Raw genomic sequence first — 26,886 nt, forward strand, 5'->3', positions numbered from 1 at the left:
AGGAGAGATCGAGACAGAGACACACTTCCTCCTCCACTGCCACAAATACAGCTCCATCAGAGACCTCTACTTCAAAAAACTTAATAACCTAATACACAACTTTACAACCATGACTGAAGTAGAGCAGATAAAGATCTTACTAGGAGAGGGACAGACCGCAGCACTGGCTGCCAGATACGTGTGTGCGTGCCACAGCCTGAGAGACAGTAGGTGAATGTGTGTGAATGTGTGACCTCAGTGTGTCTCCCTAATGTCCACCACAGTGACCCTCAGTAATGTGTGTATGTGTGTATAATATGTATGTTAAAACACTGTGGTATCAAACGTTCATAAAAATTATAATCTGTTACACTGTTATTTTTTGCAATTAATTTAATTTGTACATTTTAATTTAAGTTGTTATAATACTTTGTTATTATTACCGTCTTCAGTGTTACAAGCTTTGGCAATATTGTAATATGTACAGTCATGCCAATAAAGCAATTTGAATTGAATTGAATTGAATTGATAGATGCATGTGAACTGCAATTGTGCTGTTGACGCGGTAACAGATGATTGACAGGTTTAAAAAGTGAATGTGGGTCTGTGATTGGCCCGCGGCTCGACACCTCCAGTGGGCGTGGCCCAGGTGTGGTCGTTCCTCCACAGAAGTGCGCGAACTCTCTGTCAGTCAGTCTACACAGCCGAACAGGAGTCCGTGTCGGCTTTAACCAAAGGTGCGAGCAGAAGCACGGAAGCAGCGATGACTGCCGAACCGATTCGCTCGGCTATGGACAGCGTGTCGACCGAGGACACCTCGCTGGTCCTGCCGTCCGACAAGAAACAGCACACGGGACAGCAGCGCGTGCTGGAGCAGGTGAAAAGCATCAAGAGGAGCAAGTCGAAGATGGTCAAGAGTGGCTCCATTCCGTCGCCTTCAAGTAAGTGTGCTGTTTATTTGCACAAATGCATAAAGAAAGCCAATAAGACAATGAAACGAAGCTCACAACTTTAAGACGCCAACCTGCATGTTTGTTTGGCAGTATCGCATTGTGTTACTAAACGAACCAATTTACTGTGTTTGACCAATTGATTTGTCCAGTGTGTTTAACTTGACAAAATGTATAATTATTTAAACTTTTGGGAGTAGCAGATCTAAATAAATAAATAAATAAATAAATAAATAAATAAAAACATGCATGAAATTAATAAAAATAAAAAAAATATGAGAGCTTTTTTTTCAGATGAAAACATTTTTTCATAAGCAAGTTGAAGCAGGTATTTGAGGCAAAGCTGCATTCATTTAAGTAATATAACAAACACAATTCGTTGACAGCCTGGGTGTGCCTCAAAATCTTCTGAGATAGATAGGCCTAACTTATGCCCATAGGCACATTTTGTCTAAAATGCTGCTGTATCGCACTGTAAAGGGTGACATTTCTGTCCCTAGGACATTATATGTATACAATTGCATGAAAATTAACTCTAAAATACATTTTATTATTAAGCAGAATGTCATGCACATGTCATGCTAACTACAAATTTAAAACGTATAATTAAAAACATTAATAAAAACGACACAGAACACTAAAAAAAAAATAACATTTTCTGCATGTCCCAACTCTCTATCTCTAAACGTTATGAAATATTATGATTAAAATCCTTCAGAAATCTGATTTTTCTTGCATTGTTGTGTGACTTTTATATCCAAACTGCTTTGGATCTTCTGAAGGCAATGGGGTGACTAAGTCACTCCTCTCATTTTCATTTCTGTATATTTGATGAAATTGTAGAATGAGAAGGTCAATCTCAACACACAGTCCTGTTACCTAAACTTTTTCTTAGATTTAATTTTTTTTTTTATTTTAAAAATATTAACTTTTGGTAAGGCACTAGAAATGGCTCAGTGTCCTCACGCTATTAGCATCAATGCTATGTGGCCATATGCCATATATTTTAACACTTTTTGCTTAAAAACTAAATCCTATACTCTCAGTCCTGTTATTATTATTTTTTTCTAAAAAAAAATGAAACCACTATTTTTATCAGTTTTGTTTGGCCCATAATTTCTGCAATTATTTAATGAATTAATAAAAAAAAAGGTATAACCTTGAGGCTTCGGTCGTCTTTAAAATGAAAAAAAGCCTTTTTTATCAAAATACATCTAGTGATTTATTTGCACAAATATAATTTTTTTGAACATATAACCAACAAATTCTTTAAAATAAACACTTTTTTGTGGGGAAAACAAAGGGATTAATTGACTTGCTTCTAAACTTGCTTTTTAAATGACATGAATTTCGGTAACAGGATTGAGAAAAATTCTGCTTAAACCTTGTAAAAAAAATAAATAAAGTTGTTTGAGTGACCAAAACACATTCCGAACAGTTAAATTTGTGTATTATTAGATTCATTGTTGAAAAATCAAAGATAAAGTTTATTTTTGAAGAGTTACAACAAGCAAATGTCACCCATTCGGTGGAATGGCCCAAATATTAGTTCTTACCGTAAGGAATATACTGTGAAATCGCGTCCAGGTCATTATTGTGTCTTTGACAAATTACGGCAAAAATAACCATTTCATCTATTGTGCGATAGTAGTTATTTGTGGTTCTATTTGACTGGAAGCGAAGCATATACGCATGCGTATATGTTAAAAATATACTTAAGAACCCGATGTAATGTTTTCAGACACTTGTTCCTTGTCATTTACAATTAATTGAAAATGTATTTAAGTTTAGATTTATATTAAGTGCATTTAGTAAGAATTGAGTTCACCTTATAAATGCCATATCATAATTACTTCTTTTGAAATATGGTTAAAGTTATTGCTGAATGTACTGAGCAATTATAAACTTCAATGTACTTTAACTCCATTTCTATTGAAACGTGTACATCATGTATTTAAATATAACTGTAATTACACAATTAAAGTTGCCGTTTAGTACATTTCAAAAACCTTTAAATTTAATATGAAACGTCACAGTATGGATAAAATTACAATCAAGTTCTTTACAGGTGCTTTAGTATGTCAGTCAAGTGTACGAACATAAAGCTTGGCAGAATATTAACAAGTGTAATGATTTACAATGTACTTTTAAGTAAAACATTCTATTTGCAATTAAACACATTTTTACAAGGGTTTACATATTAAAACATGCAACCACATGATTTATGCATGCTGGGAACTTACATTTATTCATTTATCTGACGCTTTTATCCAAAGCGACTTACAATTGCTATATATGTCAGAGGTCGCCCGCCTCTGGAGCAACCAGGGGTTAAAAGTCTTGCTCAAAGTCGATTCGAACCCGGGTCTCTCACACCAAAAGGCATGTGTCTTATCCACTGCGCCATCACCACCCGTAGTGTGTGATGTGGACATTACCCTGTAAGAGATTACTGTAACCTCTGACACTAATTATTCTGTGTCTGTGTGTCACAGTACAGAAGTGGTGTAGTTATTTTAACTCTTAAAACTGCAACTGTAGGCTAACAATTGCTGAAAGCACAGCAGCCATTAGCCAAGACTAACGTCACATGATGACTGAAATGCTGTCTAAATAGGCAAATTACTAGGCTTTTAGCACAGACACAATATTGGGATCCACCCAGTGTTTAGATGTGACACACTAGGGCAGAAGTTTGCTGATTTTCATTCATTTGCTTTTAATATCTCTCGAGGACTTGTGCTTTTTTATTAAGAGACAGCAATGTGTCATGTTCGATCCCCTTGCAGATTCTGTTTTATTGTATTTTTGGTAACATTATAATAACTTTTACAAACAAACATTTCTTTATATATATATATATTATGGGTTTAACGATACCCTCATGTCACGATTCGATACATATCACAACACCGAACTCACTATACAATATTATTGTGATACTCAAGACATGAAGTAAAAGGTGAACAAAAAATGTAAAAAAAAAAAAAAAATGGCTAAATTTGATATTACATTGTGGGTTTAAATGAATAGACTTGGACTTGGTGCTTGTAACTCAAGGATAATGCTGACACCAGAATAACAATATTCATGATTCTGAAGCTGAAATTACTGAGTTGTTGTAGATGAATATGCTTGCAGGCTTTCACTGACTAGATATAAATGATGTCGAGCACTTTTTACTGGTAACATCAGACATTTGGTATATTATCAGGACCCAAAAATATTCCCAAAATGCATTATGATGCATTATAATCCATATTATATGTAGGCCTAGTAGTTTAATGTAGTACGGACACTAAAACTAAAACTAAAATTTTTTTTCTCATAGTAATTTTTATTTTGGAACTATCCATAATACATATCGTCATATATATATATATATATATATATATATATATATTATAACAGATTTTAACTTTAATGATGTATTACTTTAATGATGTATGATGTGTATGTGTGTGTGTGTGTGTGTGTGTATATATGTGTGTGTGTGTTAGGGGTGTAACAATAATTTATAAATAGAAATTATATATACTTTTTTTATAACTAATGTTAAAAATGTGTTAGTTAATGCATTAACTAATGGGACCTTAATGTAAAATGTTGTCAATTATATTTAAGAGAAAAGTGTGCATTTAAAGTGGTCACCATTTATTATACGTGTTCACATTTATTTAATTATCCCTTCATGTAACAAAATAATTTTTCTAATTTACATGCAGTATCTCAATTATGATGTAGTCATACACCTACATGTACACTGTAAAAAAAGTTGCTGCTTTAAATTAACTTGTATGTTCTGACTTTTAAAAAATGAGTTGAATCTCGTAGAACTAAAAAAAGTAGAACATTGCTTATTGTGATGAGTGAAAGCAATGTAAACACATTTTGATCATATCATTTTTTTTAATGCAAGAATTAGAAAGTTTAAAGTAGTTTTAGATGTCACACTATTCCAGACGTAATAGTGTTTGTGAATTTTGTTAATGAAAGTTATAATAAAGGGTTAGTACGAATAATAACATCTATTTAGAGAAACTATTCTCTCAAATTATAGTATATGTGATGCCTTTGAAATGTATTTTTTGCTGAAATAAATGTCACACATGTTTAACTGTGTGCTTTCCCTAAAGTGTGTGTGTTGTAATCTGCTTGCACCTCTCAGCTCCGTCTCCAGCGACAGAGTTCAGCGAGCCTAAATTCCAGTTCTCGCCTGGAAAACTGAACGGCACGTCCTTCAAATTCAGCGAATCCAGCATGACGACAAGCCAGCGAGCGGTAAACACTCCTCACACGCTAATCTACATGATTTACTGTATATTTAGCCTACTGTACGGCTTGACAGCAGTGATTTATGATCGTTCCCTATTTAAAGTTTCATTGACACAGATATGGTGCATATTTTCCCAACTGACAACTCGGCTCTTCCAAGTAACCTCATCAACTTGTCAAACTGACTTTGTATATTGCTGAATTAGATTCAAAGCAGCTTAACAGTGATAACAGGGAAATAATGCACTTCGACTGACGTCTGTTCAGTTTTGATCCAGGTTCATTTTTTAAAATCATCAATTATTAAATGAGTTAATCTCATCTTTAAAGCAGTTCTGCTGAAAATGATGTCATCGTCCTGCTCAGTTCTCATTCAACAGCGTCAGTACAGTCAGACCAATAATATTGTTGAATATTAAATATTAACAGAGCTTTGTTCGCATAACATTTTCAAGCTTTTTGGAGTCGTTGTTGTCACGAAATCAAGTAGTGTATACATGATGTCCCGGTGTTTTTGTCCCCATAATGTTGGGTTTACCAGGACACAGACACACACACGCACGCACGCACGCACTCACGCACGCACACCCACACCCACACCCACACCCACACACACACACACACACACACACACATATGAAGAGTTCAGATGCAAAAGCCTCTAAGTGCCATTCTTCTAGAATGATCATTTTTATCAAGCTTATATATTTAAGTTCAATAATTTCACTGTAATGACAATTAATAGGTAATCTTCATTGCAATTTAAGTGAAATTACTGAACTTAAATATACAAGCTTGATAAAATGTATCATTCTAGAAAAAAAAATTCAAATGGCACTTAGAGGCTTTTGCATCTGAACTCTTCATATATATATATATATATGAAGAGCTCTTTTCCAAAACGCGTTAAACGACATTTTAAAAAAAAAATGAGTTTGTCGTGTCATTCTGCTGTGGACAGAACCCTTTCACTGCTCCATCAACGTTTCATGCCGAATCGCTATATTTCCTTGTTTAAAATGTACTCCAAAATACAGTCTCTTTCCAAACCGCGATAAGCGCCAGCCCTGTTTTTAGCCTAAACACGATAAATCCTCAAATTCAATGAGCGCTCTACACAAGCCAGCACGGCGGCACTCTGAACAGAGGTTTATTATGTTCATTTATTCCTCAAAACGAGTCCTAGTTTTCTAGTCGACTACAGTAGTAGATCGTTTAAGCCATTTGTATTATCAGTAATCACATATATTGATTTAATTAAATGGGAGAGAAACCATATGAGCGTTTTTAATTGCATATTCCGCATCTCAACGTATGCATAAAGCTTGCCACAAAGAACCGGCAAAAGTAATGATTATGCATGAAACATTTGAATTGTTTATTAATAAACTAGTGTTTTCTGTCAGTGTCAGCAACAAAGATAAAGTTGATGATGCTTACTCGCCATTTTCGCAGTGAACGCGTATAGAGAAACGCATACTTCGAATTAGCCTACATACGCAGAGAGTTGCCAATTTATTTTAGTTTTTAATTGTTTTGTTTAAAAGTAGATATTTAAAGCTTTCTGTAGCTTAGTTCTCAGGCCTGTGTGAGGCAAGCATCGCGGTGTTTCGGTTCATATTATGAGACGCGCTCCGGTTCACCTGCGCGCCTCTGTGTCCTGATTATATTGTCTGATATTTACTTCTAATGTATTAATCCAGTCAATTTGTCGATGAAACATTTATTAAAATGAAGATACAATTTATATGAAACGAAATTTACAAGCTTTCTACAAAACAAAACTTAATAAGTGGTCAAAATCATGTCTGACGCACTCCAAATATTTTCCGATATTGGGCAGCTTTTGAATTTTGATCCTATCTTACTCATCTCATGCGGTTCCCTTCAGTAATTCACTTAAATGGCAATGAAGATTACCTATTAATTGCCATTTAAGTGAAATTACTGAACTTAAATATACAAGCTTGATAAAAATGACCATTCTAGAAGAAAATTTCAAATGGCATTTAGAGTCTTTTGCATCTGAACTCTTCATATATATATTCACACATACATGTATATATTTAAGAAAAATGTGTTATCATTATAAAAAAATATTAATATTTAATATAAATGATGTATAGATATATTTACAGTATATACATGCAAATATTTCTTTAATATATACATGCATGTGTGTGTATTTATATATACAAAATAATAATAACTTTTATTTTGGATACAATTAATTGCGAATAATCGTTGCCCAGGCCTAATATATACATATATGCATATATATATATATATATATATATATATATTAGTGCTGTGCAAAAATTAATTGCGATTAATCGCATCCAAAATAAAAGTCTGTGTTTACACAATATATTTGTGTGTGCTATATATAATTATTTTGTATAATTAAATACACACACATGTATGTATATATTTAAGAAAATGTGTTATTCGTATATAAAATATTTATATTTATATAATATAGATTATGTATTTATATACATATACAGAATTTAAGCACAAATAATTCTTAAATATATACATTTATGCATAGGTATTTATATATACAAAATAATTATATACAGCACACACAAATATAATATGTAAACACAGACTTTTATTTTGGATGTGATTAATCGCAACTAATTTTTGCACAGCCCTAATATATATATCACATGCACCATTGTAATAATTCTATTGTGGAAAAAGATAAAAAAGTATGTATTAGTTAAATGTTAAACTTTATTAACTAAATGGCCAATATATATAACAATAATGACAATATATAAAACATGAATCATAATGAAGAAATGCATACAAACTAGTATAACATCCAGATATATTACAGTAATTAGACTTTTTTTCATTATAGTAATGAAAATTTGTTCGATTGATCTCACGCCATGAAGAAGTGTTCACTCTCAAAAAAAAAAAAAAAAAAAAAACCTTATTAGTACTAATAAAACGGTTTTTCTTTTTTATTCATGCATATACAATTTGTATATATATTTTTGTGTTTTCATTTTAGGCTGTAATATAACACAGGCATGATCAACTTACTGTATATCTGTCATATATATTACACTTTTAGCACTGTCTTTCATTTTCAGTAGATAATGCACGCAGAGAGTGTGTGTATTAGCACACTCCATACTCAGCAGACTCCTGTATTGTTCTCTTGAAATAGGTTATTAAAGCGATAAGGCCGGTGGAAGAGTTTGATCCGAGAGTGTTTTGTTTATGCTGAAACTGCGTGATGCCTGATAATGTGCTCTGTCCTCTGTGCTTGGCATTTGACGTTGTCCTACAGGAACGGAGGGTTACTATGTTTTATTACACTCCATTGTTCTGCACGGAACGGTTGCTTCAAAAAAGAGATGATAGTTTGTTTTATTATTGCAAGATACAATCTGAACCTGGGCCATTTATTATGACTTCATAGCATTTGATCAGACCGGCTTTTGTTTCTTCCCAGATAAGAGTTAGAATGGCATCAGGTATTGCAGTTTATGAGCTGTTAACATGTTTTGGCTGTTGTTCATTTAATTAACAGTGCTTTTGGGGGCCAGAAATGGGTTCCAACACGCAAGTTTTGGAAATAGATATCATTGTCATCTTTGTTGTGTAAACTACAAAAATGTGATCTTGTGAAAATGGTCGCACACATGTGCATTGTTCAGTCTCATAGATGTATAGACTAGACGTCACCTTGGGGTTCTAAGCATGCGTCAAAACAGCCGCCATCTTGGAATGGGGTGTTGTCATAGGAAGTAGCTAGGTAACACTGCTATCTCTGCCTTTTGTGCTGGACGTTAAAAAAAAAATTCTGGAATCAATGATAAATACATGTCTCACTGTTGGAACGAACCAAAAAAAACGAGAAAATCGCATTTATGATGAATTTTGGTGATTTTATTTCCGTTAGACCTTTGTCTACATTGACGCTGATGCATTAAAGTGGAGGGGCTCGTCTGTTCCAAGATGGCGGCTCTATTGACGCATCCATTCTAATGAACTCCCGTAGCCAAGGCGACATCTAGTGTATATATCTATGGTTCAGTCTATAGACCGTGTTTCTTTACATAGAGACATCGCCATCTACTGGCCTGGCATGAATAGTACAGCGTTTTTGTTGTTGTTTAGAATCCAGTATTCCCGTGATACTTTTGTCTTTCATGAGTTTAATGAAGGTCACGTCTTCTGTTCAAACATGCCGCGTCATCTTTAAAGAACGATCAACTTTTACACTGCATGAAAAGTGGGGTTTTCGTCCCCGTAAACTGCCGGAAATCTCCCTAATTTTCGGCAGTTAACGACAATTTACAGAATGTGAACGTCGCGTTCGTCTGTGCCACATATTGACGGAAACGAACCATGACGTATGCATGGAGCGCTCGCGGAGGTGTGAATGGCCCTAATTAGCATATGAATAGCAGCACTGCGCGCGCCTTGCCAGAGAATGGCTTGAATTTCCTCACTCAGTATTGGTTGAAATTCACTACATTTAAACAAGAAAATCACTCGTGATTGGTTGGCAGATCTGTTACTATTGGTCAGCCGACATAAAATTATAATAATAATATATATATATATTCATATGATATGCTATTATGTTGTTTATTCATGTCATTGTTATCCTATGGACTAAATTATTATTACCATCAAGGACATGAATTTATTGAGGAAAGGAACATTTGCCACATACTGTTTATTCAAAGAAATAGCTTTATTAGAACAAACACACAACTATGTACAATGCATAGGAGAACATCTTCAAAGCACAGAAAACATGTCCTCCACCCTTTGGAAACATGGGACAACATACATACAGCACTACAGTTATACAAATAAATCAATAATATATTGCATCTTTATTCAAAAATAAATTGCCCTGAATGGCATCAGAATTGGGCACCAGATATATCAAACACAGAAGGCAGAATTATGAACGAATAATAAGGATGTAATTTAAAGGGATTGTTCACTTTGAAATCAATTTTTGATATGTTTTAGCTTACCTCAAGGGCATCCAAGATGCAGGGGTCTTTGTTTCCACAGTATTTTCAATTTTGATATTTTTAGGTCAAACCGTTGTTGTCTGTCAGTCATATAATGCAGGTCTATGGTCACCACCTCAAAGAGCATGCACAGAGAAGACCAAATTAAACATGATTTAATGACTCATAAATTAAGTACACATTGATGGACTAAGACACGAAATGAGCGTTTTGTGAGAGAAAACAAACAGTATTTATATTGTTATTGTATAAATGTGTTTATATATACATATTTAGATATATATATATCTTAATATGTTTAGATCTTCACAGTAAAACTTCTGAAATCTGTGTAAACAATGAGTGACGTACCAGTGCAAGATCGCTTCTGGCACTTTCCGCCGCATGCGCAGATCATATATATATATATATATATATACACACACAAACACACACACTGTTCATTTTCTCACACAAACCGCTCATCTCGTATCTTAAGCCATCAACGTGTACTTACAGTTATGATTCATTAAATCATGTTTAATTTGTACTTCTCTGTGCATGCTCTTTTAAGAGATCCCCATAGACTTCCATTATATGACTGATGCCCTTGATGTAAGCCAAAACATTTCAAAAAAATAATTTCAAGTAAACTATCCCTTTAAAACTCTTAATTCAAGTCCTGTAGGCTTGGCTCATCAGGGCGAAGTGAATCCAAGTCTTTGCGACTTTGCTTGAGGTTCACCTTGATGTACATTAGGGATGCACCGAAATGAAAATTCTTGGCCGAAACCGAAAACCGAAACACCGAAAGAAATTATGCCAATTATTAGTATCATTGCATTTATGGCTATGACTGTGCAAACTTTACTAAAATCAAGGCATTGCAATTGCATAAATTAATATAACATTTTCAAAGAATAAATCAATTACAAATTATGCAAATATATATTTAGCACAATGCACAGTATAAAATAAAATTCAAACTAAAATGTTTAACTTGACCCCACTCATGTGTGCACTAAATAATAATCTACTGGCCTGCAGAAAGGTTTTAAAATGAAATGTTCTCTCAAAAACAAAGCCAACCGCAAACTTCTCATCACTAGCACCCAGTTTGCAGGTCTAAATTAGTTACATTTTAAAAAATGTAGCATACAATAGCATAAAAAGCCTTTTTAAATGAACAATGGTCCATGTTTAATACAAATGTACATGAAACTTAATGAAACATTTTAAGTGAATGTAGAAAATATTTAAGAGAGCATTAATTTAGTTCTATACATGTTCCCATATACATATTTTTTTTTTTTTTGTAATGTCACAAGTAATAATCTCAGGGTTTACTGGGTTTTACTTTACATGATTATTTTTGTATTGGTGGTGGAATACTAAAAAATAAACATTGTCATGTGTTTATCTGTCTTCTTCTCGCCGATTCCTGATGGTTAGAGGACAGTTGCTTGAGTTGTCCCCTGTCGTTTCAAGGAATAGTAACAGTTACAACGGAGAGCGCGTCAAGTATAAACGCCTCGACCGTTTGGAGCGGTGCACGCGCTGTTTGTGGAGACTCGCGCTGCCTTGTTTACTTTCGCCTGTCTCCGCAGCGCGAGTCTAATTTATAATTTTTAATTGTTTCCTGCTCTAAACAATGCGTGCCGCCATGACGACGACTCCGGTTCCGAGCGGGTCAAGAGCGGTGCGCGCGCTGTCTGTGGAGACTCGCGCTGCCTTGTTTATACTTTCGCCTGCCTCCGCAGCGCGTGTCTCCACAGACAGCGCGCGCACCGCTCTTGACCCGCTCGGAACCGGAGTCGTCGTCATGGCGGCACGCATTGTTTATAGGTGGATAAACACGGTTTCCGTCTCATCGCGGGTTCAGATACACTGAAATACGTCCACACCGCAGACATGTTGCTTCAGACAAGCACGTGCAGGTCGCGGTTTCTGTTTGCGTCATCACAACATTTCGGCCGTATTATTTCGGTGATAAAAGTCTTTCGGCCGAAAACCGAAAATGCACTTTTGGGCCATTTTCGGCCGAAAATTTTCGGCGGCCGAATATTCGGTGCATCCCTAATGTACATACACCTCAGTGGCTGTGGAACCGAATTTCATGACCCCTTCTGCAAAGTTGAAAAAGACAATGATTTAGATGTATGCAAAGGCAATCTGCCCCAAGTCCCCACATTTGTAAGCAAAAATATGTTTCTTCTGCATCCACTACCTGGTTTCTTTCAGGCGATGGCGGATGTCGACCAGTAGTTTCAGGACCTTTTTCTGGAACACTGAAGTAAACAAACACATTTGGTGATGTTTACAATACTCTAATTAGAATAACAAAGTTTGCTAGCTCACAAGGGAGAAGGTGTCTATTAAAAGTGTCTTCTCCACTGCCAATAGATCAATACTTACCACCAGGTTTCAGTCACTGCATCTCCCAGTCTCAGTCACTGCATCTATAACACAAAAAAATGTGTTATAAATCTGTTCAGTTTCATCATTTGATAATAACTTTATAAGATATTTAATAACTTGGTCAAACATTTATAACTGAATATAACATGCCATGTTCCAGTTCTCTTTGGCGTTTTCACCACTGTCTCACGCTCAAAGTCATCTATAAACACAAACGTTAATACAAATTAGTTTAGTTTTACTTTTTATTTGACTGGGGCCTGTTCAAAAGAAAAGAAGATGAGATCACAACACGTAACGTTACCTTGTTTAGGTGTTTTTTCTCCTATCAGCGAAGGACACCTCACTCCTTACAGCACATGAGAGACAAAACAAATCACAAACACCTGAAGATTTCACTCCATCACACAAAGTGATGCAATTTTACAAACAAGGATAGCCTACACTAGAGCATACAAGCACATTACGCGCTTTATGTTTTATGACCCTGGCACTTATTATTTTTTCATAATTTCTGACGATATTCACAGTAAACGCATTGGGAAAAGCCAATTGAACACTCAGTACGAGTTAGTTTGATTACTATCAAAGAATGGTAGCTAGCTTGCAGCCAGATAACAAAGTGCAACCTAACGTACAGTTTAGTGTCCCAAATTGTTCAAATTGAAACGAAACTAAAAAAGAATTAAGAGCAGCAAGCTAACGCAAAACAAAAAACTGTTCCGTTAGGTTAACACCCTTGGACATTCGCGGCAGTAATCACAGCAGATTTGTGAAGTTTAAGACAATAACGCTAAACTACCAAACACTATAAGTACACATGGACATAGAATTCACTAAGTTGGACGAACTTACCTTCAATTTAGAGGAAAAGATGGGTTCACCAGCGATCATGACGGCGAAGCAGGCTGAATATCTGTGCCGTTATTTCTGCTTGAATAACACGCCACATGCCTGGCACGTTGCCTCAGCCAATCAGAGTGGCTGACGTTACAGGTTGGATTATGATGATATGCTGCCTCAGCCAATCAGAGTTACGTTCACTGGTTTTTGACTCAGGTTGAAAGGCTGTCGTCGGCTGTCCTTGACTTTTCTGCTTCTGTTCATTTTAAATTAGGAATAAGGTGGATATACCCAAATAGGCTACCATGAAATGTAAAAATACATATATGCATAAATAAATACCTTTATTAGGCTACTTAAAATAAATAAACCAGTAAAAAAATTTTGTAAAAAACAAAAACAAAAAAACATCTGTTTATAACTGTGAATTAACATCCAAAGATGTTATCATATATTTTGAAAACTACTTCTGTAAATGTTATGATGAATCTTGTAATTGTATTAGGAAAATTTCATATTCAAGAGTAAAATGAATAATTCTAAACCTTGTTTGAAGTTTTTTTTTTGTTTTTTTTTTTGGGTCTGATTTTCAGTTTTCAGTATATTGAGTCTCTCAAATGTATCGATAAAAATGTAGTGATACAATTGTATTTGCTAAAGAATATTGAAGCTAATTGAAAAGTGAATTTATGTGTATGCTATTTTCTTTCTTTAAATAGTACAAATTACTGGTTTCTAACTTTCTCTTAAATCATAATATTATACACAATAGAGATAGTCCCTTTCCTGTTTTTATTTCATTTGTTCAATTCTGTCCTATTTTTATTTGTTTCGTATTTATTGTGAAATTATTATTTGTTGATTGTTATCTTTTTGGATGTCATGTTGCAATGTTAAAAAAAAACAAAAACAAAAAAAAAAAACACGGTAATTAGGTTATACTGAGCCTGATCTATTTCTACCAGAGATTGTCTTAGAATGAAGTTCCTTTCAGAAAAATGTTACCTGGGGTGAAACTCCCCTACCCTTATTTGCATGTGTATAGCTCACAGCATTTTCATTTACATGTCAAAGCCTCCTCTAGATTTAGGAGAAGGGGGGACAATGGGGGGACAACTGCCAAGCAAGGCCCACGTCAATTTCCGGCAATTCACGGCAGTTTTGAGTGTTACCTGTAAATTGCCGTGTGCAGTCGTAAACCTGAACTTCCACGACAATCTACAGAGCCGCTTACTGACGAAAATCCCACTTTTCATGCAGTGTTACGCATGCCAGGTGACCTGTACATTTAAAAACAGTTTCAATTGCAGTTGTGCGAAGTATTCCTTTTTCATATTGCCTGAAGAACCACCTCATGCAAGCATAAAGACTTGTTTGCGATATATGGGAGTTTTTTCTAAATAGACTGGGCGTATTATCAATTTGCCCAATTTGAAGGGTTATGGAAACTCGGCTACAGAATCAAAAGTTGGTTGTGAAATAGATTTTTGCATTCACGATAAATGTGTCATAACTTCTTATAAACTTTCATTCATATTAAAAAAATGTACGAGAATATTCTTATTTTACAGTTTTTTTTTTGTTTTAATTTTTAGAACACATTTCTCAATACTTAAGTCATTTTTTCAAAACTCTTCACACATTGATCACTCTATGTTAGCTAAACTGTGGATAATTTATCATTGCTTTGGCAAAAATCCAATGATTACATCTTTTACATTACATGAATACATTTCTCACTTACTCCCAAACGCCACCAAAACTCAGTGTGCCAACAGGCCAATTTACACGTTTACATACTCTTTTAAAGCTCTTTTTACAACTGTTATACCATATTACTAATAATGTAATACTGTAATACCATGTTCAAATATATCCTGAATCTACAAAAGGAAATATTACACAAACTATTCGATATAGCTGATTCTGTTACTTTCTATTTTTTTTTCTACGATACATTCAATAAAGAAATGACTCATTCACTTGTAAATGGTACGTTGCCAAGAATGCACGCATTCAACACTCAACCAAAACTTAAAGTGAAAATGAAATGAATTCTAAAAACAATGGATTTCATATTGTCAACAGGTACAAACATGCAGTTTTCATAATGCCATCAACAGTTATATTTGACAGTCATGTTTGACTATATGTTCATGTTGGGTTGAGAACTAGTGCTTTGACTGAATTATTCAATTGTGAGTCGGGTTTGCTGTTTTGATAAAGTTAGTCAATGAAGAAAAGGGTTTTAGTGTTTGTATTTATTTAAAAAAAACTGGTTTTGGCCAGAACATTCATCATTTGGCTAATTGTGTGATGTAGGAGTGTTGCTACATTAAAGGGTTAGTTCACCCAAAAAAGAAAATTCTGCCAGTATTTACTCTCCCTCATGTTGTTCCAAACCCGTAAGACCTTCGTTCATCTTTGGAATATGAATTAAGATATTTTTGATGAAATCTGAGAGCTGGATCACTCCTCCATACTAGTCCATAGGCTTCTTGAGGGATTGAAACTTGCTTTTAAATAGTTGAAATAAAGTCGTTATTTTTGTTGTTGTTTTTTTGCACGCAAAAAGTGTTCTCGTCGTTTGATAAAATTAAGATTGAGCCACTGTAGTCACTTGGACCATTTTAACGATGTCTTTAATAACTTTTTGAGGCTGGCAATTTTCAATCCCTGAAGAAGCCTATGGACTAGTATGAAGAAGCGATCCGGCTCTCAAATTTCATCAAAAATATCTCAATGTGTGTTCCGAAGATGAACGAAGGTCTTATGGGGTTGAAACAACAGTAAATACTGTTAGTAAAATACTGACAGAATTTTCATTTTTGGGTGAACTATCCCTTTAAGAGTTTAGGAAAAAAGCACTTTAAGTATTGGTAAACTTTAGGAATTATTTAGTACAGTAATTTAAACATGGATAAAGCATCACATACAGAAAAGGATTTATAAGCAGTCATTTGGAAAGACATTTTACTAAAGACCATATTGTGTAATTCTCTTGCTGTGTGTTTTAGGTTGTTGTTTTATGAGTGACAATGTGTGTTTGTTGGTTGACAACTTTGCTAGTGTTCATGAATAATGACTTGATTTGAGACATGAATTAAGTGCTTTTGTTATTGTTGTTGTTGCTTTAGTGCATTTTGGATGAAAAATGATCTGCTGTGCCAAGTTGAAAGTTGTTTAGGAGAACTGTGTGAAGAGTTTTGATAAGTATTGAGAAATGTGTCCTAGTGATTATATAAAAAAACAACAACAAAAGAAAACAAATGACTTTCATCAGATTTTATATTCCATATGCATCTTCTAAACATTTTTTCATGATTACTCTAAGCCAGTTAAGCTCATATTCAGATTTATAGATATTCAAATAAGATAACTGGCATGAACCTACAGTTTCGTCGTCATGTGAACACTACATTAAGCTAAATTGCACTTTTTGTGCTTAGTAAATACTTTTTTTAACCAGAGTATATATGTTTATAGAACAATTATGTTCATGTTAACATGGTAATTAAAGAGCAATTTGATTGTGCCCTTTTATCGGTTTCATCTTGATGTATGTTTTGTTCTGTCTATTTTAATTTGGAAAAGTAACCATTTCACAATTCCTGGATATTGATACTGTAAATCAACAGAGCGTTAATTTGAGGGTTAAAGTTAATGATTTCTCTTTAGCTGAGGGATGTTGGTGTGCAGTTGCCAGGGATATGAAACGTGTGTATGGTCAAACAACCAGTAAATCATTAATTTTATATGACCTAAATCAAACAGAGAAAATGCAGTTACCAAAACTGCTCTCAGAGCTTCAATAACCAAGACAGTGTTGGGAAAGTTCAATTTCTACATGAACTAGTTAAAAGTTCAGTTCACACATTTTAAAATGAACTAGTTCAGTTCATAGTTCATACTTCAAAAAACGTTAGCTATTTTTGTTATCTTATGTTAGCATACGTTAGCCTTTTTTTATTGCCACAGCCCATATACAACCACAGACAACAATTATTTTATCGACAGGCAAAGTTTGCACAGAAATGTACGATTTTCCCATCCTCACCGACCTCGTCATAACCCGTTTAAATAATCATACGACGCCTCCTCGCTCGCTGCTTTGTTGACGGCGGCCGCGGTGCGACACTGGTGGCTGGTGTTGCCAGATTGGGTTTTTTCGCTACATATTAAGGTCTGTTTACATGTGTTTTAGCCGGGTTTTCGCCTGGAAGGCTCTAAGTTAAACTGAGAGAGCGTGCGTTCACACAGACACCAGAATGAACGCGTTCACAGTAACGTTCATCAGGCAGTAATACAGTTCACGTTCGCCCAAAATATGAACGCGTTCAGGCACAACACTGAACCAAGAGCCGGTCCTCTAACAAGTCATATTTAATTATAAATCAGGACATCACAAATTAAATAGTTATGGCTAAAAAGAATTATAAGAACACTTTGCAAATATGAATACCAAGCAAGACTTTTCGATAGTCAGGACTCTTACTAGACAAGACTACCACATTTGCTATTAATCTTAAAGGGACAGTTCACCCAAAAATTCTGTCAGTATTTACTCACCCTCATGTTGTTCCAACCCTGTAAGACCTTCGTTCATCTTCGGAACACAAATTAAGATATTTAAGATATTAAGATCGCTCCTGCATACTAGTCCATAGGCTTCTTGAGGGAATGACACTTGCTGTCCTCAAAGTTATTAAAGACATCGTTAAAATAGTCCAAGTGACTACAGGGGCTCAATCTTAAGTTTATCAAACGATGAGAACACTTTTGTGCGTAAAAAAACAACAAAAATAACGACTTTATTTCAACTATTCGTTTATTTCTCCCTCTGCGCGAGTCAGGTTACTAGTTTAATAGCGTAAGCTTCTGTTGTTGTACGTCACACACATCACACACATGACCAGCGTCGGCCAATAGTGAGCCTTCATGTGACGTAGCTCTACGCTATCACACTACGTTAACTGACTACAGGCCCATAGAGAAGGAAGTGAATAGTTGAAATAAAGTCGTTATTTTTGTTTGTTTTTGCACACAAAAGTATTCTCGTCGCTTGATAAAGTTAAAATTGAGCCCCTGTAGTCACTTGGACTATTTTAACGATGTCTTTGATGACTTTTGGAGGCCAAAAAGAGTCATTCCCTCAAGAAGCCTATGGACTAGTATGCAGGAGCGATCTTAATTTCTTAAATATCTTAATTTTTGTTCCGAAGATGAACGATGGTCTTACGGGGTTGGAACAACATGAGGGTGAGTAAATACTGACAGAATTTTCATTTTTGGGTGAACTAACCCTTTAATCATTTTTATTCTAATTTTGATAGCTCTGATTTTACAACAGCCTTTTGGATTCGTTGCCTTTTCAATAATTGGATTGCAAGTCCCTTCTAACTAGGCGGGATGTCTATTTCCAGCTCTTTAAGCGCAAACCAAATAAGGCTCTCCGGCCGGATAGAATTCCGGGTTCCTGAGAAACTGCGTCCTGAAATCAACCCCTATTCTTCATTCTCTCTTCCTTCGATTTCTGTACTTCAAAAATACCTGTGAAATCTGGAAATCGTCAATTATTATTCCTCTCCCCCCAAAAACTCATCAATCAGAGTTAAATCACTGTATCGTATCAGGCCTGTATCGTAAACCCCTATGAAATGTAAAAAAAGATAAAAAAAACATTATGCTTCCATATGTTACGCCATTTTTAGATTCTCTCCAATGTGCATATAAGCAGAAGAGAGATACATGATGCACTGTTCAGTACATCTGGAAATTTTGTCAGAATTAATTTTATTGAATTCAATTCAGCGTCATCATGTAATAATGTGGAAACTACAGTGTCTGCAAGTTCCATCATCACCACTACATAGGATTAATACATAGGATTTATATTCTTTCTAATAGAGCACAAGTGGTAAAGGTGGACTGTGCATTATCACCAACCATTATTCTCAATACTGGTGCCCCCCAGGGGTGTGTACTTGGCCCGTTTCTTTATATTCTCTATACAAATGACTGTTGCTTCTACTCATTACTTTCACAATGCAGATGGTACAGACTACAGACATTCTTGCACTGCTTAATAAGGACAATGACTCTTTCTTTGGACTATCAACGATCCATAGCATATTTTAGTACGTGGTGTGATGATGTCTTTCTCCACCTTAATATTTCAAAGCCTAAGGGTGGAGTATCTCAGGATTACATTGGATCAAATTCTAGGTGTTTACAGCTGCTGTAAACAGAGGCTGACAGTTATTTGTAAACTTGGACATTTGTCTGTACAGCCTTGTCGTTCTCGTTTGTATTGCAGTATTATTGAGCCAGTTCTTATGTATGGTGCCATTTGTTTCTTTCGTATGCTAACAGTTACCGATAAGAATAAACTCTTGAAGATAAACCTTTTAGTTGGTAAAATTGTACTCCTAATTTATCAGACAATGTCTTTACAAGCTCTGTAAGGCGCATAAAATCTGAAATGACCCAGACCACCCACTATCAGTATTTCAGCCCTCTTCCTTCTGGCGATAGATTACCCATGTGTAGAAAGGCCAGTTATAGTAGAAGTTATGTTCCTGTTGCTATAAGAGCTTTGAACACATAAGTAATCAGCGTGTGTGTGTGATATGTCTGTGATACATCAGTAGCAGCACAAGTGTTTTGCAATAGAACATAATGAGTGTATTGTACTTTTGTTTTTTGATGTAAGTACATATTAGTTTAAGACGCCTAATATAAAGTGTGACCAAAAAACAAATACAAAAACAAGCTTAACATTTCTAGTAAAGGACGAGTCAATTATTTTCTGATTGAGCTCAAGATGTATAAAGTAAACATAGCCTACATATTGATAATAGATCATTTAATCGTGTTACCGTTTTTTCTTAATCTATTAGCACTTTAATCATCATTGTTTTTTATTTGCCCAGACTGGTCGCAGCTTGTCTTTGCGCAAATCGGTGAGAAGCCAGAACCAGAGGGAGTCTCTGAGGAGCTTGACTGTGAAGTCCCAATCCAATGGGATGAAGGCCAGTGGGAACGGCTTTGGTGGCAGAAATACCCAGAAGTCCATGAGGTCTTCTACTGTGCGCTATAACCACACAAGTGTACAATCCATGATGCGGGAGAATAACCCGCTGGTCAGCGCCAGCCAATCGCAGTCCATTAACATCAAGCCTTCCTCCATCCAATCACAGACAGTGTCGAAAGCAACTATTACCAGGAGCAAATCAGAAGGATCGGGGTGAGTGTGTAAGAAATTTCTTTTGGCAAAAACATCTGCGTCCCATGTACTACAGTATGTACTAAAATGCAAAAGCACATTAGATGCTTGATAGAATCATTTAATTTACCATTTTGGTAGCCGTTTAATTGACTTTAAGGTGAATAATAATGTATTATAACTGTAGTTACAATTACTCATGAGACCATACAATACACTATTGGCTCGTTTCCACTGAGTGGTACGGTACGGTACAGTTCGGTTCGGTACGCAATTATTTGCGTTTCCACTGTCAAAACTTGTGAATGGTACCAAAAAGCCGAACCGTACCGTACCACTTTTTGGGTACCCTTCCGTTGGGGTACCTAGCACAGTGAAAGGGTACTAAAAGGTGGAGCTAGACTCACTGCAGAACGGTGATTGGTGGACAGAGTATCGTCACTCGCGCGTGCTACAAGGGCATTAGAAGTATATGCAGTTGAAATATAATTCTACTGTTATTGTGTCACGAAATGTAGTTTTAAGAGTTTTTCAGGCGAGAAAGTAGTTTTTTAAAGCTCAAATATGTGGTTTATTTATAGATTTATGATAATTTGACTGAGATCCATTCTAAGCGATCACCGGACGCTCGCGCTCGTGTCCCCCGCCTGGAACAGCCTTTCCTCGGCTAGTCGTTCTGATGTTTGCCGCTGAATCGGATTTCTTTGTAGTGGTTAAACATGAGATATAGTTCGTCTTGTATAAACCTAACAGGTGATCTTTGGTCTCGTGAATCTATAATTCGTTCCCTGGCCAATAGTTTTGGCAGAAGGCTACGTGAAGTTTCATATCTTTGAGCGCTGAGTATATATTTGACTGACTGAATTGTTTCTTGATGTTATATTTAAGCTTTACTGTATATCTTTTTGTACTTTTTACTTATACTTTTATAATGGCTATTATTGATAAAACTGAAATTCAACAAAAAAGAGATAGTTTTGTCATTTTTTTTATTTTACTACAAGATCATCTGTATGTTTATTGCAACATTTGTACCAATGCGATATGCAATACATTACATTACATATTGCCTGGAATATGTTTTTAATATAAATATAAATAAATATAAATATTTTTTAAATTTAAACGAAAAGAGGCAGGTTTGTTTTATATTTAATTTTGTTATAAATATACAATGTTATAGGCTACATGCAGAACATAATCAATAGGCTATGCGTTGCCTGAACCACATTTGTTTGCTTTAGAATGTTTAAAATGTATTAAAATGAAATCGAAAAGAAGCAGAGTGGTGTTTTATAACATATTTCGTTTTATTGTAGCCTAAAATGAACATGATAACCGGAGTCGCAGAGCCAGAGCGAGCAGAGTGCCGCGCTTAAGAACGCGCTCTTCCATTAACAGAATTACTGGACGCGCGTCCTCGGGATCATTCTCCTGAGTCGGACTTTGCGTTGGCTTCTTGGAAACGCCTAATGCCAGCGCTTGTTTCTAGTGACAAACATGCAGAGAAGTAAGAACAAGATCTGCTGTCTGTCATCCATTGTTGTTTACGATGTCGCTTTCTTCGCGCGAAAATGACGTCGATCGCTTCTTTCCAGCATACCACGCCTATCAAGTAAGGGTACTGTTGGTGGTGGAAACGCAAGCCTGATCATGGTGTACCCGACCCGTACTGTACTGTACCGAACCGTACCGTACCCCTCAGTGGAAAAAAGCCATATAAGGCAAACTACAGGACCAGGCACTGTAAAGTCTAAAATTGTGTCTCAGAGTTTGCTAGTGTGCACGTAAAAAATAACTTTTGGCATATTTTACAATCTTTCTCCTTTTTCTTCTTGAGAAAAAAAAAAAACATTTATTTGTTTAAAAAAAGGAGTTAACTTCAATTTTGTGTCTCTTACATATTACAAAACCATGGTTCAGTGCATATGGTGCCACTGTAGAAATGCCTGATATGACTCTGGAGGAAGCAGTGAAGAAACTGACACTCTCGGATGAGAGCTCTCAGCTGTTGGGAGCTTCATTCATACAACACCAAACCTTCACAGAAGACAAAGCCAAAGAGGAGGTCAGGAAACTGGTGCATGTGCTAAGATTTTAGTCCGAATTCAATTTCGTCTGAATTTATTGAAATGGTTAATTTTGTTGATATTTTTTCTGATAAAATGCTTAGATCTATTTATCTGTCTGTCTGTCTATCTATCTATTTTGATCAGCCACAGCATTTTAGGAGAAGGTGAACTGCTAGTTTTTGAATTTCATGTGTTTGATGCAGGAAAATTGTGCAAGCGAAAAGAGTTACCTTGACAAGGGGCGAATAAGGATGGTTAGGTTCAAAGTATCTCCAGAACGGCAGGTCAAAACGGCACAACGACCACAGGCTTTTCATTACGCCCCATCTTCTTAACGACCGTCAGAGCCAGCTGATAAGTTACACTTTTCCCGAATCATGTAGGAAGGACGCCAAAAATATCTTTCCGATCGACAAATGCCTTGATTGCAGTTCTCTGTTTGTCTATTAAAATTAATGCGCTGTCGATTTATTTTACAAAGGATGCGACAGCGGAATCTATACATCTCAATTCTCCAGCTGTGTGATTTCTGTGTGAAATCTCTGTGTGAAAGGGGCTTTAGTGTTGCTTTAAGGCAGATGATGACCCCTGTCCATTGCCGAAAGAGCCTACAATGGGCAAATGAGTGTCAATGCTGGACCATGGAGCAATAGAAGAGTTCTCTTTTAGGTCGGGTGGATGGCCAGGTGCTTTTGCAGTGTTTACTTGGTGGAAAAGATGATAACAGGATGCACTATAGGAAGAATGCAGTGTGTCGGAGGCAGTGTTGTGCTCTAGGAAATGTTCTGCTGTGAAACCCTGGTTCCTGGTTCATTGATGTTACGTTGACACGTACAGTAAAGGTTGTTTCAGACCAAGTACATCCCTTATGGCAATAGTGTTCCCTTATGAAAACGTCCTCTTTCAGCAGGATAATGCACCACGCCACACTGCAAAACTTGTTCAGTAATCGTTCAAGGTGTTATCCAGTGGAAGTGGGTTGTCGAGGTTTTGTGGCACACTCTACAACCCGGTTCCTCAGAGACGTCGGATTCAGTGGCCAAGAGTTGCGTCGCACAGTAAAGAACTTATCTGAAGCAGCAGAGAGGAGCAACAACTGGCTGTGGTTGAGACGGAAATATTCTGGCTGGCTGTGTACAGTACGCCACGCTACGGTTTCGTAGAATTCTTGAAGAGTCTGTTTGTATTGGTTGCACTGAAATTACAGTCATTACGTTCCTGTGTATATTGTCTGAATGACGGTGGTTGGCCAGATATTGTGTTTTGCGGTAGGTGGTATGCCTTACGGAACCGTTTGCCACTGAAACTACTTTATAACGCACCAGTGGGGCTCGATAGCCTTAATCAAACGGGTTGGCGCGTATGGTTGGGTTGCGCGTGATCATGGTTAGGGCTCTGTAGAGGTCAGTAAGCTGGGCTGAGTTGAGTGGGGGATGGAGGGGGGTGACTCTGGGCTAGTGGGCTAGTTGACGAAACACTGAGGACGGAAGGTGCCCACTTGACGACCCTAGAGATGTCCCCTACTCGGCTCAATCCAGATGGTTGTCGTGTTGGTCCACTGGGGTGACCACTGTAGTTGCAGCCGTCGTGTGTGCTGACGCGGCAAGTACACTGCAGCCGTTAACGCCGGACAGAAGGGAAGTCACACCACCATATGGAAAGCAGCGTAAATGGATGGAGAAGCATAGTTTACTGTAAAGCTACGTCTTAGTTTTGCTTACCTTGGCAAAAGCCAAGTATAAATCAGCATGGAGTTTTAACATCTACTCTTGTGTAGTGTAAATCATAATCTTGCCTTGGAATCCAAACTCCCCAGATCTCAATCTGACTGAGTATCTACAGGATGTCTTGGACCTACAAATCCGATCCATGATGGTTCCACCTCGCAACTTGCAGGGCTTAAAGGGATCTGCTGCCGATTTCTTGGTGCCAAATCCCACAGTACACCTTCTTGTAGAGTCCATGCCTCGACATTTCAGAGCTGTTTTGGCAGCAAGAGGGAGATCTACTTGAGATTAGGCAGGCGGTTTAAATGTTGTGGCTGATCAGTGTATATCTGTCTACCTGTCCGTCTGTCTTTAATATACTTAAGAATAATATTTAAATAATGTACTAATAAGTGTTGTTTGGTATCACTAAAAGGTTTGGCGGTTGGCGGGGATTCCTGCTCTGATTCAGTTGCTGAAAAGTGACAATTTACAGTTGCAACAGACGGCCGCCTCTGCACTGCGCAACACAGTTTTTAAAGACACAAATAATAAGCTTGAGGTGGAAAAATGTGAAGGAATAGAAGCTATTCTAACGTTGCTCAGAAACACCAACGTAGCAGAAACCCAGAAACAACTCACTGGTAAGACGTGCCACTCTCACTCGAATCCTTCCTGTGGTACAATATATTAATGTGTTGTGTGTCATTTGTTGTTGTATGACGTCATCATTGTATGTTAATAGGCTCCTTTATAGTTAACCATAAAGAAAGTGATGCAAGTTGTTTTTGTGTTTTGATGTTAAATGTGTTTAATGATGTATAATGTGAAGGACACAGCGTGACCCTTTGGTGTCGGATGTGTTCAGGTTTGTTGTGGAATCTGTCCTCGGCTGAAGAGCTGAAGCCAGAGCTGATCGAGAACGCCATGCCCCTGCTTACAGAAAGCATTTTGGTGCCTTACAGCTTTGAGACTGACATCTACACCAGCAAACTCGTAGACCCAGAGGTCTTCTACAACACCACCGGCTGTTTCAGGTGAGAGTTGCACTGTCTGAGGCCTCAAGAAGGAACTGACTGCTGAGTCCAAGGGCGTGTGATATCCGAACAGATGATGAATAGATTAATATTTCAAGCGTTTTAAAGCTTTTTTGCTATTTTGAAGGTTGCTATTCTTGTTTTGTTGGGTCTCCTACAATCGGTTTACATTCCTTCAAGTTAAAAAAAAACAACTTGCGTTTCTCATAATGTGCATTCCAGCATCACCTCTTTACTCACAGTGCCTAAAATGGTTTGATAAAGGATTCACTCTCTTTAAATCCTTCCTTTCCATGAGCCTGGCCTGCTCTGATTGGTCACATGGAACAGTCTGTTGTGATTGGTCAACTCTGCTCTGATTGGTCACATGGAACAGTCTGTTGTGATTGGTCAACTCTGCTCTGATTGGTCACATGGAACAGTCTGTTGTTATTGGTCTACTCTTCTCTGATTGGTCACATGTAACAGTCTGTTGTGATAGGTCTACTCTGCTCTGATTGGTCACATGGAACAGTCTGTTGTGATTGGTCAACTCTGCTCTGATTGGTCAGATGACCCAGTCTGTTGTGATTGGTCAACTCTCCTCAGATTGGTCACATGGAACAGTCTGTGATTGGTAAACTCGGCTCTGATTGGTCACATGGAACAGTCTGTTGTGATTGGTCAACTCTGCTCTGATTGGTCAGATGACCCAGTCTGTTGTGATTGGTCAACTCTCCTCAGATTGGTCACATGGAACAGTCTGTGATTGGTAAACTCGGCTCTGATTGGTCAATGGAACAGTCTGTTGTGATTGGTCAACTCTGCTCTGATTGGTCAGATGACCCAGTCTGTTGTGATTGGTCAACTCTCCTCAGATTGGTCACATGGAACAGTCTGTGATTGGTAAACTCGGCTCTGATTGGTCACATGGAACAGTCTGTTGTGATTGGTCAACTCTGCTCTGATTGGTCAGATGACCCAGTCTGTTGTGATTGGTCAACTCTCCTCAGATTGGTCACATGGAACAGTCTGTGATTGGTAAACTCGGCTCTGATTGGTCAATGGAACAGTCTGTTGTGATTGGTCAACTCTGCTCTGATTGGTCAGATGACCCAGTCTGTTGTGATTGGTCAACTCTCCTCAGATTGGTCACATGGAACAGTCTGTGATTGGTAAACTCGGCTCTGATTGGTCACATGGAACAGTATGTGATTGATCAACTCTGCTCTGATTGGTCACATGGAACAGTCTGTTGTGATTGGTCTACTCTGCTCTGATTGGTCACATGGAACAGTCTGTTGTGATTGGTCAACTCTGCTCTGATTGGTCACATGGAACAGTCTGTTGTGATTGGTCTACTCTTCTCTGATTGGTCACATGATACAGTCTGTTGTGATTGGTTTAC

General features: G+C 36.8%; 1 protein-coding gene and 1 long non-coding RNA gene across 2 annotated transcripts in view; one reads left to right on the forward strand and one right to left on the reverse strand.

Annotated features, from left to right (window-relative positions):
• Window positions 1–647: 647 nt before the first annotated feature.
• The window catches only part of pkp1a (plakophilin 1a), a 56,341-nt gene continuing 30,102 nt past the window's right edge, over window positions 648–26,886 (forward strand). Inside the window, exons 1-6 of the mRNA XM_039689887.2 lie at window positions 648–920; window positions 5,098–5,210; window positions 20,392–20,705; window positions 22,608–22,752; window positions 24,899–25,106; window positions 25,331–25,499. Coding sequence (XP_039545821.2) covers window positions 743–920; window positions 5,098–5,210; window positions 20,392–20,705; window positions 22,608–22,752; window positions 24,899–25,106; window positions 25,331–25,499 — 1,127 coding nt within the window. The 5' untranslated portion in view covers window positions 648–742. The remainder of the gene's footprint in view (window positions 921–5,097; window positions 5,211–20,391; window positions 20,706–22,607; window positions 22,753–24,898; window positions 25,107–25,330; window positions 25,500–26,886) is intronic.
• Window positions 12,273–12,973, reverse strand: LOC120464229 (uncharacterized). The gene is made up of 5 exons (XR_016147953.1): window positions 12,921–12,973; window positions 12,767–12,818; window positions 12,614–12,657; window positions 12,426–12,486; window positions 12,273–12,324 (listed from the first exon to the last, which is right to left on the reverse strand). It is a non-coding gene; the product is annotated as an uncharacterized LOC120464229 (long non-coding RNA).

Source organism: Pimephales promelas, chromosome 20, assembly GCF_988280905.1.
Source record: "Pimephales promelas chromosome 20, fPimPro1.hap1.1, whole genome shotgun sequence".
NCBI lineage: Eukaryota > Metazoa > Chordata > Actinopteri > Cypriniformes > Leuciscidae > Pimephales > Pimephales promelas.